Below are 13782 nucleotides of genomic sequence, written 5' to 3'. Positions count from 1 at the left end.
AACTTGTATTTAAACAAATTATGGTACTTAGTTGATTGACTTAACTTATCTGTTATGTCTTTTGTCATACACGTGTTGCATCTGCACACACTTAGCACTTGTCGTTGGGATGTATGACCCGTGTTGTCATTATCCTAACACCTCGATTTCTACGTGTCCTTACGTGGGAGTTGGGGACGTCATAGATGGTATTAGAGTGGTTTGGATCTAGAGAAAACCACCTGTGCCGTAAGTGTAGTACCAGAAAATTTTAAAGTTATAATTTGAAATTATTTTTATTTAATTTTATTTTATTCAAGTTGAAATTATATTATTCTATTTATGCACCCTATTTTATTTTATTTTTATTTGATTTTATTTTACCTTGTTTTATTTTGTCTGGAGTTTAAGTGGGGTTGAAGGTTATGCTATGGCAGGAAGATGGTAAGACCGAGAAGGCCAATCCATGAGCCTGACGACGATTTGCCGCAAAGTGATGTGAACTATGCCATGGCTAGGGCATTAAATAGAATGATGGAGTTCTTTCAACAATATTTTCGGCTGCCACAAGGAGACCAGAATAGAGTAGTGCAAGTCGGGTGCACCTATAAGCATTTCCTAGCACATAGGACCCCTGTTTTTACTGTGAAGAGGATCCACTTCAGGCTGGAAGGTGGATTGAGGACCTAGAAAGGACTTTTGAAGTTTGTGTATGCATAGAGGCTCAACAAGTGTTGAATGCGAGTTATCTGTTGCAAGGTGATACGGCTAATTGGTAAAGGACCAAGAGGGAACTTTTAGTGATGGAGTTGGGATCTTTTGCTACTGTGTCTTGGCAGCGTTTCAAGAAAGAATTTGATGACTGTTTCTTTCCCGTTTCTGTGAGGCTCCAAAAAGTGCTAGAATTTAATAGTCTGGTCCAAGGAAATATAACTATTGAACAATATGCTCGAAAATTTATGGAGCTCGAGCTATTTGCTACTCACCTCATTGCCACGAAAGAGATATAGGCTGAGCGTTTCCAAGAGGGTCTGTGACATGATATACGCAGACACATAGCTTGTCATTAGATTTCAAATTTTCAAAGGTTTGTTGATATGGCCAACACTGCGGAGCGTGAGAATAGTTTTGTGGTAGGCTCCCCTCCTGGTCAGAAGAGACTGAGTTTTGCTGGTGAATGGAGTAGCTCCGGGTCGCCACAGAAATTCATGCAGAGGACTGGGACCTGACCACAAGCAGCCCCTGGCGTATGTGTGGGAGGCTGAACTCCAGTCTGCAGTAGGTGTAACAAAGCCCACGGGGGTGAGTGCCCTCAGAGTGGGACTTAGTGTTTCAATTGTGGCCAGTCATGGCACTTTGCTAGTAAGTGTCCTAACCCAGTTAAAGGAAGACATGGAGGTCGACGTGGTGGTAGGAATAATCATAGGCAAGTGATGCAAGCTCGAGTTTATGCTGTTACTCCTAGAGAAGTTGACAACGAGGCACCAGAGACGCAGGATGCATGGGTGATTACAGGTATGGATCTAATTTAATCTTTGGATTTGATGCTTGGTGTGGGTTGTTTGTTTTGAATTTCATTGGTATATGTGTTTGCCTCAGGTAGAGTTCATTTGTATGATTTTTATGCCTGTTCATTATTTGACTCTGGGCGTCTCAGTCTTTTGTGTCAACCACTTTTGCACGGATGTGCAATCTAGTCACAGAGCCCTTATCACAATCTTTTGTAGTGACTCTCCCTAACGACAACATCGTGTGGTGCTCTAAAGTCGCTTTAGGCTATCCTTTGAATTTTGGAGCGAATTTAATTGTGTTCAAGTTGCTTGGTTTTGACATTATTCTTGGAATAGATTGGTTGTACTGGTATTCTATGAGCATTAATTGTAGAAGTTGAGTAATTAGCTTTCAACTCCCGGAAGGTGATTCTTTGGAATTTGTGGGAAGTAGGTTGAAGGAGAGGCCGGTAGTTATATCTACAATTCAAGCGAAGAGAGATATAGCTTGTGGAGCGGATGCCTTTTTGGTTCAAGTGGTGTCTACGCCATCTGAGAAGAAGTCTCTAGTAGATATCCCAATTCTAGAAGATCCTATCAAGGTGGAAGCTGTTTTGTCATGGCCGCGTCCTTCAACAGTGCGTGAGATTCGGAGTTTCTTGGGACTTGTCGGGTATTATCGGAGATTTGTGGAAGGATCTTCTCGGTTGTCCGAAACTCTCACTGACTAGGAAGAATATTGAGTTTGTTTGGTCGGACAAGTGCGAGAGAAGTTTCCAAGAGTTGAAGAAGAGACTGACAATAGCTCCTGTGTTGGCACTTCCTGACCCGCACAAGCCATTTGTGGTTTTTAGCGATGCATCCAAGTTTGGATTAGGATACGTTCTTATGTAGGAGGGACGAGTTGTTGTTTATGCATCTCGTAAGTTGAAAGATCATGATAAGAATTATTCCACGCATGATTTGGAATTGGCAATGGTAGTGTTTGCTCTTAAGATTTGGCGACATTATTTGTATGGAGAAGTTTGTGAAGTCTACACTGATCACAAGAGTTTAAAACATCTATTCTCGTAGAAGAATCTCAATATGAGGCAGAGGTGATGGTTAAAGTTGATTAGCGATTATTAGAGTGAGATCAAGTATCATCCAGGGAAAGCGAATCTGGTCCTAGACACGTTGAGTCAGAAGTCTCATTTGGTGGATGAGGCTGAAGCATCAGGGTTGGACTCACTTCTTTGTGGGATGAGAAGGCTTGTTATCGAGAACTCACAGTAAGAAGAAGTGGTCTTTAATTCTTGATGTTCGAGTGGTTAATTTTGAGGAATTGAAGACTCTTTAGAGAAAGGACTCGAAGTTGTTAGATATTAGGAAGAGAGGCAGGAAATCTAAGGAACCTTTGCACTACAATCTGGAAAAGGGTGGTATTCTTCGATTTCGGAATCGTAGAGTAATTCATAAAGATTCAGAATTTAAGGAATGAATTTTGGCAGAAGCTCATACTGCCCCTTATTCAATTCATCGTGGAAGCACAAAGATGTATCGAGACTTAAAGAGAAATTACTAATGGGAAGGGATGAAAAAGGATATCGCCATGTTTATTGAGAGATGTGACACGTGCCGTCAAATTAAAGCTGAGCATCAAAGACTCGCTGGTATACTTCAACCTCTTCCTATTTCTAAGTGGAAGTGGGATGACATTGCTATAGATTTTGTAGTGGGCTTACCGAGGACTCATAGTGGAAAGAACTCAATTTGGGTAGTTGTTGATCGGTTGACCAAGAGTGCCCATTTCTTGCCTATCAATAATACCGACTCTTTGGGAAAGTTGACTTGGTTGTATGTTAAAGAGATAGTGTGGTTGCACGGGATACCCAAGAGTATTGTGTTAGATCGGGACCCGCGGTTCACGTCTCATTTTTGTAAGAGTTTGCAGGCAGTTTTAGGTACTAAATTGAAGTTTAATACTGCATACCACCCTCAAACCAAGAGTCAATCGGAGTGCACTATTCAGACTCTTGAAGATATGTTACGGGCTTGGGTTATGGAATTTCAGGGAATTCGAGAAAATCATCTGCCACTTATAGAATTTGCTTACAACAACAGTTTTCATGCATCCATTCAGATGGCACCATATGAAGCTCTTTATGGGAGGATGTGCAGATCACCTTTGTGTTGGGATGAAGTTGGCGAGAGTAAGTTAATTAGGCTTGAGATAATCCAAGAAATGCAAGATCAGGTTCGGGTTATAAGGGATAAAATGGCGATAGTGCAAAGTCATCAGAAAAGTTATGTGGACACAACGAGAAGAGACTTATCTTTTGAGGAAGGTGACTGGTTTTATCTCGAGGTCTTTCCCATGAAAGGTGTTAAGTGTTTTGGTAAGAAATGAAAACTTAATCTGAGGTATGTTAGCCCTTTTTTAGATTTTAGAGAAGGTAGTGCCCGTTGCTTATAGAGTTGCATTGCCAAATTATTTTAGGGAAATTCATGATGTATTCCATGTATCATCGTTGAAGAAGAGCTTTGGACAGCAAGGGTCGCATCTCGTAGACCCAGAGCGCATTCAACTACAGCTAGATCTTACCTATGAAGTTGCCCCGGCGTAGATTGTGGATTGGAAAGAGCAAAGAGTGAGATCCAAGTCGATACCTTTGATAAAGGTGGCATGGGGAGATCCATTAGCTCAAGATTTCTCTTGGGAGAGAGCTGTGGACATGAGAGAACAATATCCGTATTTGTTTAAGTGACTGGCTGCATGTTTCCTAAGCTTGCTCTTAGTCGAATCTTATGACTTGCTTTAGCATTAATGTTTGACCTAGCCAAATTTCTAGGCAAACATTTTATTTAAGGCGAGATGGGTATTTTAATTGATTTAAAAATTGGTTATCTTATTCTAAAATTTATTGGATTTTAATTGGATTTATTTTATCACTTTTAAGTTGTGAAATTAATTTTGATGTGCGTTCTTAATATTAACTAATTTTTGGTGTTTACATTGCTCCTTAATTTAAATCAATTTATTTTTGGACTTTAAATTATTGTGTTGTTGGTTTTTATTAATTATTTATTTTAGCTAGTCGTTGTGTTTAAATTATTTTACTCAACTTATTGTGTTAAAATTTCATTCGTTGGATCAATTTTGTAACTCAAGTTAGGAGGATTGGACCTCATTTCTTTCCCTTGCTTTTTCCTTTTTTCCTTTTCCTATTTTCCCTTTTCCTTTTCTGTTCCTCCTCTTTTTTTTTTCCTCTTATTTCTCCTCTGCCCTTCCTTTCTCCCGCACAACCCAGCCCCTCCCCTCTACCCCATTGTTTTCTTCGAGCCTCCACAAGGCCATCGTGTGCCTCACCGACCCTCCCATCTCCATCCCCTACGGCTGGCGACCTCACCAACCCATTTTCAGCCCTTCAAACAACGTCGTTAAGCCCCACACGCACCACCAAGCCGCGGCCCAAAATCCTCCATGCGCTGCTGTCGCACCACCATCGGCCACCATTTCATCACCACATCATCACTGGCCTCCCAGCAACCCTAACCACCCATCTCCAGCTCCAATCCACTACCAATGAAGCTCAACCATCACATTTTCCGATTTGGACTTTTTGGCCTTCAACCGCCGCCTACGCCATAAACCAAGGCCAATCACCACTACCATTAACTTCACCAACACCCCTAAGCCCTACTCTAACCTTCCCTAGTCTGCATTTGCCTTCGTTCAAATTTGGGTGTTTTGAGACCCACGGCCAAAGTGTATTTTATATTGTAACATTGCTTTGACACCACCTTTTGCAGCTCATTGATCCTCCAAAAATTATATTGTAGCACTGTAAGTATTTTTCCAAAGAACTTTTGAGATTTAATTATATTTTTACACTAACTCTTATTTACTGTGAATTGGTTGATTGTGCTAGACTAAGTCCGAGGAGTCGGGGGTCAGATGGATTGGATGATGGAGTTGTTTGTATGATTGATTGGAATTTTTTGATTGTTGGTTATTTGCTTCGTGTCATGCATTGCATAGTGCACACATGTTCATGTTTGTAACATAAAAATTGGGTTTTTTGCATATTGCATGCATGTTCATGTGTTGGAAATGAAAATTGGATTTTCATGTGTTAAATGAATTTTTAGGTGCATGTGTATCATGACCCTAAGCCGAGATGGGGCACTATCTCAGTGGAGTTCCTCTGGTTACTCGGGAGCAGAATATACTCAGTGATGTCCCTTGGGTTGTCGCTGGGCGACAACAGACTCAGACGATACAGTAACGCTGTCATGCCTACTCCGTGGCCGTTCTGCTGGCAGGGGCTAGAGGATGACTGGTCATGGTATGCGCTAAGTGCAAAGCTGGGTATCGCTCGTTACGAAGTCACATGCGTGGTCGTTACCTGCGATGTGGCGATAAGAGCCAGAGTGTGCAGATGATCCCTAGGGAAAATCATGATGCATACGGTAAAATTGAATAATTGGTTTTGATAATTAGATAATAGGTCATTTTCTGGAAAAATGATGAGTTTTGGTTAAAGGACATGTGGATCATTTTCTGGAAAAATTGTGGTTTTTTCTATGTGGACCATTTTTTAGAAAAATGGAAAGATTTGATACATGGAATTATGTGGACCATTTTCTGAAAAAAATTGTGGATTTTATGTTGGGCCATTTTTTGGGAAAGAAAATGGCCGATGTTTTAATGGACTGCTTATGTTTTGGGCCATGCATTGGAAAATATTCATTTTCAGGAAAAATGATTTTTGAATCTCATACATCTGTCATCATGTACATACATGTTTGTTGGTGGCATCTATATATTTTTATCTCATGAGTTGTTTGGATTATTACTTACCTGAGGTACCATCTCATGGTATAGTAGATTTTAATGCAGATGAAGAGGAGGCTGAGTCTGAGGATGCGGTTCCATCGAATGAGTGATCGAGGATCACTTTCTCATAGGATAGGATTTATGTTCTACTGTTGGTTATTGTATTTGGTTTATTTACATTTTTATTGGAGAATTGTATTACTTTTAAAACTCTTGTATTTAAGTGAACTTCTATTTAAACAAATGGGCCACCACTACAACATATATAGCCTTTTGCTCTCATTTTCTGTTCTATTTATTAAGGTGCTACTACATACATAACGAAATACACATCTTGAAAACTGATTTTGGTGCAACCTGGTTTCTAACAAGGCAAGACTCATCTGCTGCTCCTAAAAAATATAATGAAAAAAAACAAATCATGGGGTTAATGAATTTGGTCTCTAGATATAATAGCTGGACTTAAGTTTCTATAAGATTCACTTCACAGAGCCTTTAGAACGTTTTGTATTCGCAAGTACAATAGGCATGTAATAATTGATATATATATGGTGGATGCAAAAAAAAAACTGATATTAGATGGTTAGCATGGCAGGACGATGACGAATAAGATACAGTGGAGCAAGCTCCAATGGACTAGTGTAAGGTCTGTATGATATCATGTTAGGAGTTGGTTGGGCATCAATAAAATGATATAAAACTTTTGTAAATAGTAGTAAAATGATTTGTAAATAGTAGTGAAATAATTTGAGTTAGTATTTTTCTGATTTTGGGAATATAGAGAAAAAAAATAATAAAAAATATAATAAATTAAAATATTATTATAATATATTATTTTAATATTATTTTTATTTTGAAATTTGAAAAAGTTGAATTGTCTTTTGTTTGAAGGTTGTAATAATTAATTAAAAAAATTATAATAATTAGTTTAAAAATGTTTGTCTGATGGAATTAGATGCATGGTTTTATTTTTATTTTTTCTAAGTAACAGGGTGGGAGATTTGAATGTCGGTTCTCTAGTTGAGAAATCAAGACAAATGCCATTTGAGCTATTGGTGAATTAGATGGTCTAATATAAAGAAAGACTCCTCTTTTCAGTAGTCTCACATGATAAGATCCTTATTGTGTTGATCTCAAGAATTTTGGTCGAGCAACGTACATGATCATCTTTTATTGCGCCCTAACTGAGCAAGCTCGGAGTCGTCAGTAAGGTAATTGTCAATGACATTGCGCTCGCGAAGGTACTCGACGTCCTCCTTGGTGTTCACCAGGCAGTCCAAAAAAGTAGCGTAAACCGAAAAGTACTTTTTGCTTCTCTGGTGGCACTGCTCGAATGCCACACAGTTCAGCAACAGACATCTCATAAAGTCGTCGATGGCTATGCTTGGCATCTCAATCACACCTCTCTTGAATTTCACTTGTAGGAAGCTGAACGCCATGACCGGACTGACCTTAATCCCCGCTAGCCGGAGCTTCGAGATGCAGTGAATGAATGGAGCATCTACAGAGAATGGTGCCTGATCTAGGATATTGGATGGCATTAAACTTATCCGAATCCAGTCCAGCAAATGCAGGACGGCCCCCTTATTCAGATCCAAGAAATTATTTAAGAAACCGAAAATAATAGCAAAACCGGATTTTTTCATTCCGTTCTTAAAGAATCTCAAAGCAGTAATTATCAGATCATGGGATCTACTGCCCTCGACAGAAATATCATGGGTAAGCGCATATATCTCTTGCAGAACGAAAAAAGGGATCTGATTCTCAAGCAGGAGAAGTCCCTGTAGAAATACGGTACCATCCACGCCAAGGCTCCAAGATCAGATTCGCTGTAGTCGACTTCTGTCTTCGTGGATGCAAACATTTCAATTATTTCTAGTATAAAACAAGCATCAACAACCATCATTTCGAGAAATACAATACCAGTGACTTCGAACTCTTCAGAGTAACACTTTCTGATGTCCTCTTCAAGTTGGCCTATTCTTTGCAAGCAGCGCTTATAGATATCAATCTGTTTGTCTTTATCCATGTTCTTGGCCAGCAAGGAGCCGAAGCACTTCCTCTTGCAATCTTCGGCCATTTTCAACTTTTCATTACGAAGGTGATAGTAGTAGGGCCCGATGGAGACCATGTTGGGCTCGTATAACGAGTTGCCATTGATTTCCTTAAGCCTCGGGAGGACTCTGTAGATGCAGCTAGTGTTTCTACGGTGAGCTTCTTCTTTTAACTTTTTGGCTTCTTCCGAATATTTCGTTACCTGCTCGTCGATGAATTTGAGTTCCTGCTGGGTGAACTCCGGTATGGGCTTCTGATCATTGGTGCGACTGGATTCTCCTTCCACAAATGCTTTCCATTGTGGATGTTGGCGTTCTTAAAACTCTGGATGCCAATATTCACTGCTGTGTGGATCGGAGCCTCTTCACTTCACTGAGCTGGTGCGGTGATATGTACTGGGTGGATTGAAGAGATCAGATAAATGAGATGAATGCAATCTCATATCAAAACAGATCTATCTAGATTTTGGGGTCAGAAATTCTGTATGGAGCACGTCTTCTGTCAAGCAAAAGTACTAATTTCGGGATTAGGGAACGTTAGGCTGAAAACAAACCCACGGTTCCAAATTTATTTCACCATCTCATGATCTAAGTCTACGAAGACTAATAATTTTAATGATTTGTACAAATTTAAAAAACTAAGTCTGGTGCTTAAAAAAAGATGAAATCCACCATGAAAATATGTATAAAAAAATCTACTCTTTCAAGTAGCACCCACCTTTTTACAAAAGAGCTGCACAAGCTTGCACGCTTTTGGCTTGCATTACTCTACTGTTACAATATGCTACTATAGTCATTTATTATAGATAGATAATTTGGAGGCATCCAAAAGACATTATCCACATTCGCTCGTTTTAGGGATTCCCTAATTGCTCTTTAATTTTTAGTATATAGTTATAATTAGCATCTTTTTTTATACAATACGCATCTTTATTAAGCATATTTAGCGTAGAATTGAAAAATTACTTTCCGAGTATTCATAATGTACGCATACGTGCTTCTACTATGGAAATACTTAATAATTACGTCTATAATTTGACAGTCATGATGAGCATGTTTACAATCCATCAACTCAATATGAAAAATCCATGCTCTCTATGAGAAAAGTATCAATTAAATTATCAAGAACATCTCGTTTCTATTAGCTTAAGATTTAGAGATCTTTTCCATTTTGAGAGTTTGAACTTTCTGTTATTTGGATTTATCCACCGTTTTTTCTGGAGACTACGTATTTGACACGACTCATGAACATAAAACCATCAAGACATAGATTAATAAGATTATGTTTTTGAATAATGGAGTTTGGGACAATCCGGATCAATCCAAATATGACACGACATAAATCAGATCAGACTTGGGTTGATCCAGCAAGTTCATGGGGCAACCCTTATGACCCAATTAATTCGATCTAAGTAAATATTTTAAAATATATACATATGTATAGGAATTCGAAGTTAGACATTTTGCATTTTGAAAAGAAAAATAGTACTATTAGTTTCGCTAGGATCTTGAAGCATCGACTTTATTGGCACCTGATTCGATCATAATATTTCTTTTTCTTTGTTATTTCTTTCGTAATTAAAGTTAATGAAAATAATTTTCTTTTTACTTTCTTGGTATGTATCCGTTGAAAATGAAGGGTACCTAGGAATTAAAGACGACATTAATATGTTACCTCTGCTCTTTTCATGAGCAGTCTCACCAAAGCTGTTATATTCTTCAAAACTGAAGTATCCTTTTTACTCCATCAAGTCCAAAATCATCAATATTCTAATTAAGTTAAATTTTATGTTCATAAATAACTCATTTAATATTCGAGTAAGTTTATCATGTATTTAACTTATTCATTTTAATAAGATAGATTATTTATCATGTATTTTATAACTTTATATATAAAATTTGACAAAGTGGGTATGATTTCTTATTGATATTTTTATAAAGTTTATATATACATAAATTAATGATTATATTCATAAGTACGCAAGGAACAATTTTAGTATAAGGAAAATAAATTTCTCTAATATTTTTCAAAGTTAAAAATATATTTAATATAATTAAAGATATTGACGAAGTTGTTCATGTTTAATATACAACCTTATAATAAGAGTCGAGCCAACATTTTTACAAGTTGTATCATTTAATAATTAATTATAATTTTATGTTCACAAGTGACAAATTTAATAAACGAATTAAGTTAGATCTGATTTGAATCTAAGAAGTGTTTCATCTCATCATTATAATTGCTTATTATATTACATAAAATATAATAAGCAATTCAACTACTTCAAATTCTTAAATATTAATAATATTAAAAAATAATATTATAAAAATGTGGGAAAGAGAGGGAGGATGAGGAGGCCACCTCCCTTAGTGAAAATCAGACTTTTTTTAGAGTGAGAGAGAAGGTTTGGAAGGAGAGAGGAAGGGAAGCAAAATCTAGTTTTATTTTTTTATTTGAGAATTTAATAAAATTAAATTATTTATTATATTTTATGTAAAAAATTTAAAAAAATTATAATAATTAAACATTACCCACTTAAAAGTAGAAATGATATCTACCGATATTAATTTAAGTTTTCTATTTTTCCCAAGCGAGGCGCTGTGGAGTAGTCCGTCTGTCAAAGCCTGAAAAGTAGCCCGCCATTCACAAGGCAACACGTAAGCTGAAACATCATAAATATTTTACACCTCACCACACATGATCACTAGAAGCACTACACAGAAATTAGCATCTCCATTCTCCCTCAGGTTCATTCCGGCTTCGCTCCAAGCTCAGTGTCGCTTTGCACAGCCATCAATCCTTGCCGCCCAACAAAGCTTAGCTCCACCGCCACCTTCTCAACCTAACGTTGACATCTCCATTTTTTCAGACCACCTGACCCACACGAATAAAGAAATTTCAGATAAAGAAACCCCTAATGAACTACTAAATTTCTTCCAACAAACCATTCTCAAACACCCAGTTATTTTCCACTGCCCTTATCCTACTAACTAGAGGCTAGAATGAGGATCAAGAGTTGTTTTTTTTATCTTTTGATCTGGTAAGAAACTCCATTGTCGTTCTAATTAGGGCTTCATGTCCATCCCTCAAATTGATACATCGAAGTCATAGACATGAAATTAAGAAGAGAAATCTTTGGTAATGAGAAGATAACAAAATCACTGAGAGACAATCATGACAGTAACAAAACTTAGAGATAAATTTCAAAACTCAAAAACTGAGAAAGATTACCGAGAGAGCGCCGATAGAGAAATTTAAAAAAGCAAAAATTGAAAAAGATTATTAAGAGAGATTACCGTCTGGGTCTTCGTCATCGTCTGAATCGAGCTCTACCACCGTTTGGGTCCAACACCGTGCGGGATGAGAGGGTCAAGAGTTTCAGGGATTGAGTGGAAAGAGCGAGGGAGAAAGGGAATATGAAGGAGTGAGAGAGGGGAGAGTCCTCTGATCGGTGTATGCAGATGCAGATTTTGCCCAATAAACCTGTTATGTGGCGTATGGTTATTGAAGGGCTATTATTTTGGTTTTAACAGCCGGACTAGGGTTTCTCTTTTCCCAATCTCTGGTTTAAAATGACTACAATTGTTTGTAAAGTAATCCGAATTTCAAGAACCATGATAAAAATTTAAAAAAGAAAAGAAAAAAGAACTGAAACTATTTTGAAAGGGGAAGTCAAAAGGTGATGCAAGACTGGTCGTAAGGATATCAAGTCAGGCGACGTCATAATTAAAGTTTTAGATCATGTTCCCTAGCCTTTCGTTTAAAGTGACCAAAAATTAGTAGGGTCTCATAATGGTTAGAAGCAACTTGGGATTTAGGCCTTGTTTGGACTGAAAGTGTCGCACCGAGGCTTAAGCTTACGAATTATTAATTTATTTAAGTTAATATTTATGGAAAACCAATTTGAGATTTATCGAGTAGGTTTAAATAAATTATGGGTTTAAAATTTTATTTTTAGTATAATATAAATTTTTATTGAGTTTGATGTTAAAATTATTTAATATTTTATGGGCACAGTGAAATCTATTTATTTAGCAATTGGCTCGAAAAGTTATGGTTGTGTTGGGTTATTTTGGAAATAGAGAATAGCCCTTCCTCTTTCTTTCTATAGGGTTCCAGCTGTATATTATATATATGTGTGTGTGTGTGTGTGTGTGTATCCTCTCATGCAGGTGGATATCTATCTCCCTTAATTAGGGTTGCCGCACATTAGTTTCCTTTTCTCTATATCTCTCCCATGTACAAGCATATCATTCATGTTTTGGAAATTACCATTCTCATATTATCAAGTTGTTGCGGCACCTCCACAAGCCACACCTTTCCTCCACATTTAGAGAATTAAAACTCGAAGCCCCCACTTCGCACTATGATACCCTCCACACCAACCTAAACCGCATGCCACTGCATCCTTTCACGCCAAAACTCTTTCCACATCCATTGTAAACAACCAAAAACAGCCGCTACAAACTCCAGTCCACACTAAGCATGCTACCTTTCACGTAAGGTTCCACCACATGGTGCCAACCTCCATCGCCCTCCTCTCCACCACAACAATCCCAAATCGAAAACCACCATCACCAATCTTTCATTGGAACCACCTCCCACAACCAATAGGAAACTAGCAACTCTACAGCCCCTTTAGTACCCTGTCGCACAGTTAAACTACCATAGTTGAATTACTACACCTCTTGACAAAAAATTTGGACCATTTCTCGATTTGTGCGTGTCATCCTTGTGCAGGGGCCATACTAATCTTCTCTGTATCGTTCCAACCAGAAATGTATGACTTGAACAGTGCCACTTATGATAAAAGAACCTGACAAGGACGTTCAAAATTTAAGGGAGGGAAATTGTAATACCCCATATGATAAGTGAGAGTATGTGGTGTGTAAGACCTCACATTATTTAGGAAGAAGAAGTTCTTGCTCTTTATGAGGTTCCAATTATATAATTGACTAGTCTTTTTAGAGTATAGGGCATATGGTTTGGGCTTTCTATTGGGGCATACAAAAAGAGCATCTTAACTCATATCATCTAATATAATCATTACAACTTTCTTAAATTCTCACACAAAATATAGTAAATTACAATTCAACTTTTTCAAATTTCAAAATAAAAATAATATTCTAATAATATTTTATTCAACTTTTAACTTTTATTTCATCTCATTTCATCTCAACTCACTATCCAAATATCCCTAAACTTCTTTTATTAAATATAGTTATTGTTTCAATTTTATGTTTAGTTATCATCACGGGGGAATATATAATTTAAGGGTCCAACTTGTGCTCTTACCAAACTATAGCTAGGAATTCTTTTTGGTCCTTCTCTTTCTCTCTAGAGACTGAGTGAGGTGTTAGCATCCTTGCCTACGCAAGGGTGTAAGTCTCTCTTGGTGAGAGTCTTAATTTGTCAGTGTGTTTACTGATGGAGAAAGAG

General features: G+C 37.5%; 1 protein-coding gene and 1 non-coding gene across 2 annotated transcripts; both read right to left on the bottom strand.

Moving 5' to 3' along the window:
• Positions 1 to 7451: 7451 nt before the first annotated feature.
• LOC122298755 (UPF0481 protein At3g47200-like) lies at positions 7452 to 8419 on the bottom strand. The gene is made up of 2 exons (XM_043108614.1): positions 8087 to 8419; positions 7452 to 8045 (listed from the first exon to the last, which is right to left on the bottom strand). The coding sequence occupies exons 1-2, from the start codon at positions 8417 to 8419 to the stop codon at positions 7452 to 7454; spliced, it is 927 nt and encodes a 308-aa protein (XP_042964548.1).
• Positions 8420 to 13037: 4618 nt separating this feature from the next.
• On the bottom strand, positions 13038 to 13144 carry LOC122299952. Its single transcript, XR_006239804.1, has one exon. It is a non-coding gene; the product is annotated as a U6 spliceosomal RNA (small nuclear RNA).
• Positions 13145 to 13782: the final 638 nt, after the last annotated feature.

Source organism: Carya illinoinensis, chromosome 16, assembly GCF_018687715.1.
Source record: "Carya illinoinensis cultivar Pawnee chromosome 16, C.illinoinensisPawnee_v1, whole genome shotgun sequence".
Taxonomy (NCBI): Eukaryota; Viridiplantae; Streptophyta; class Magnoliopsida; order Fagales; family Juglandaceae; genus Carya; species Carya illinoinensis.
This window is presented reverse-complemented; position numbering and strand designations above follow the sequence as displayed.

Bases quoted from the DNA above. Each gene is read 5' to 3' on its own strand.
- LOC122298755 (XM_043108614.1), bottom strand. From the start codon at position 8,419: ATGGTCTCCATCGGGCCCTACTACTATCACCTTCGTAATGAAAAGTTG. The intron at 8,046-8,086 runs GTACCGTATTTC...CTTGAGAATCAG, and splicing joins TTGGAGCCTTGGCGTGGATG to ATCCCTTTTTTCGTTCTGCA.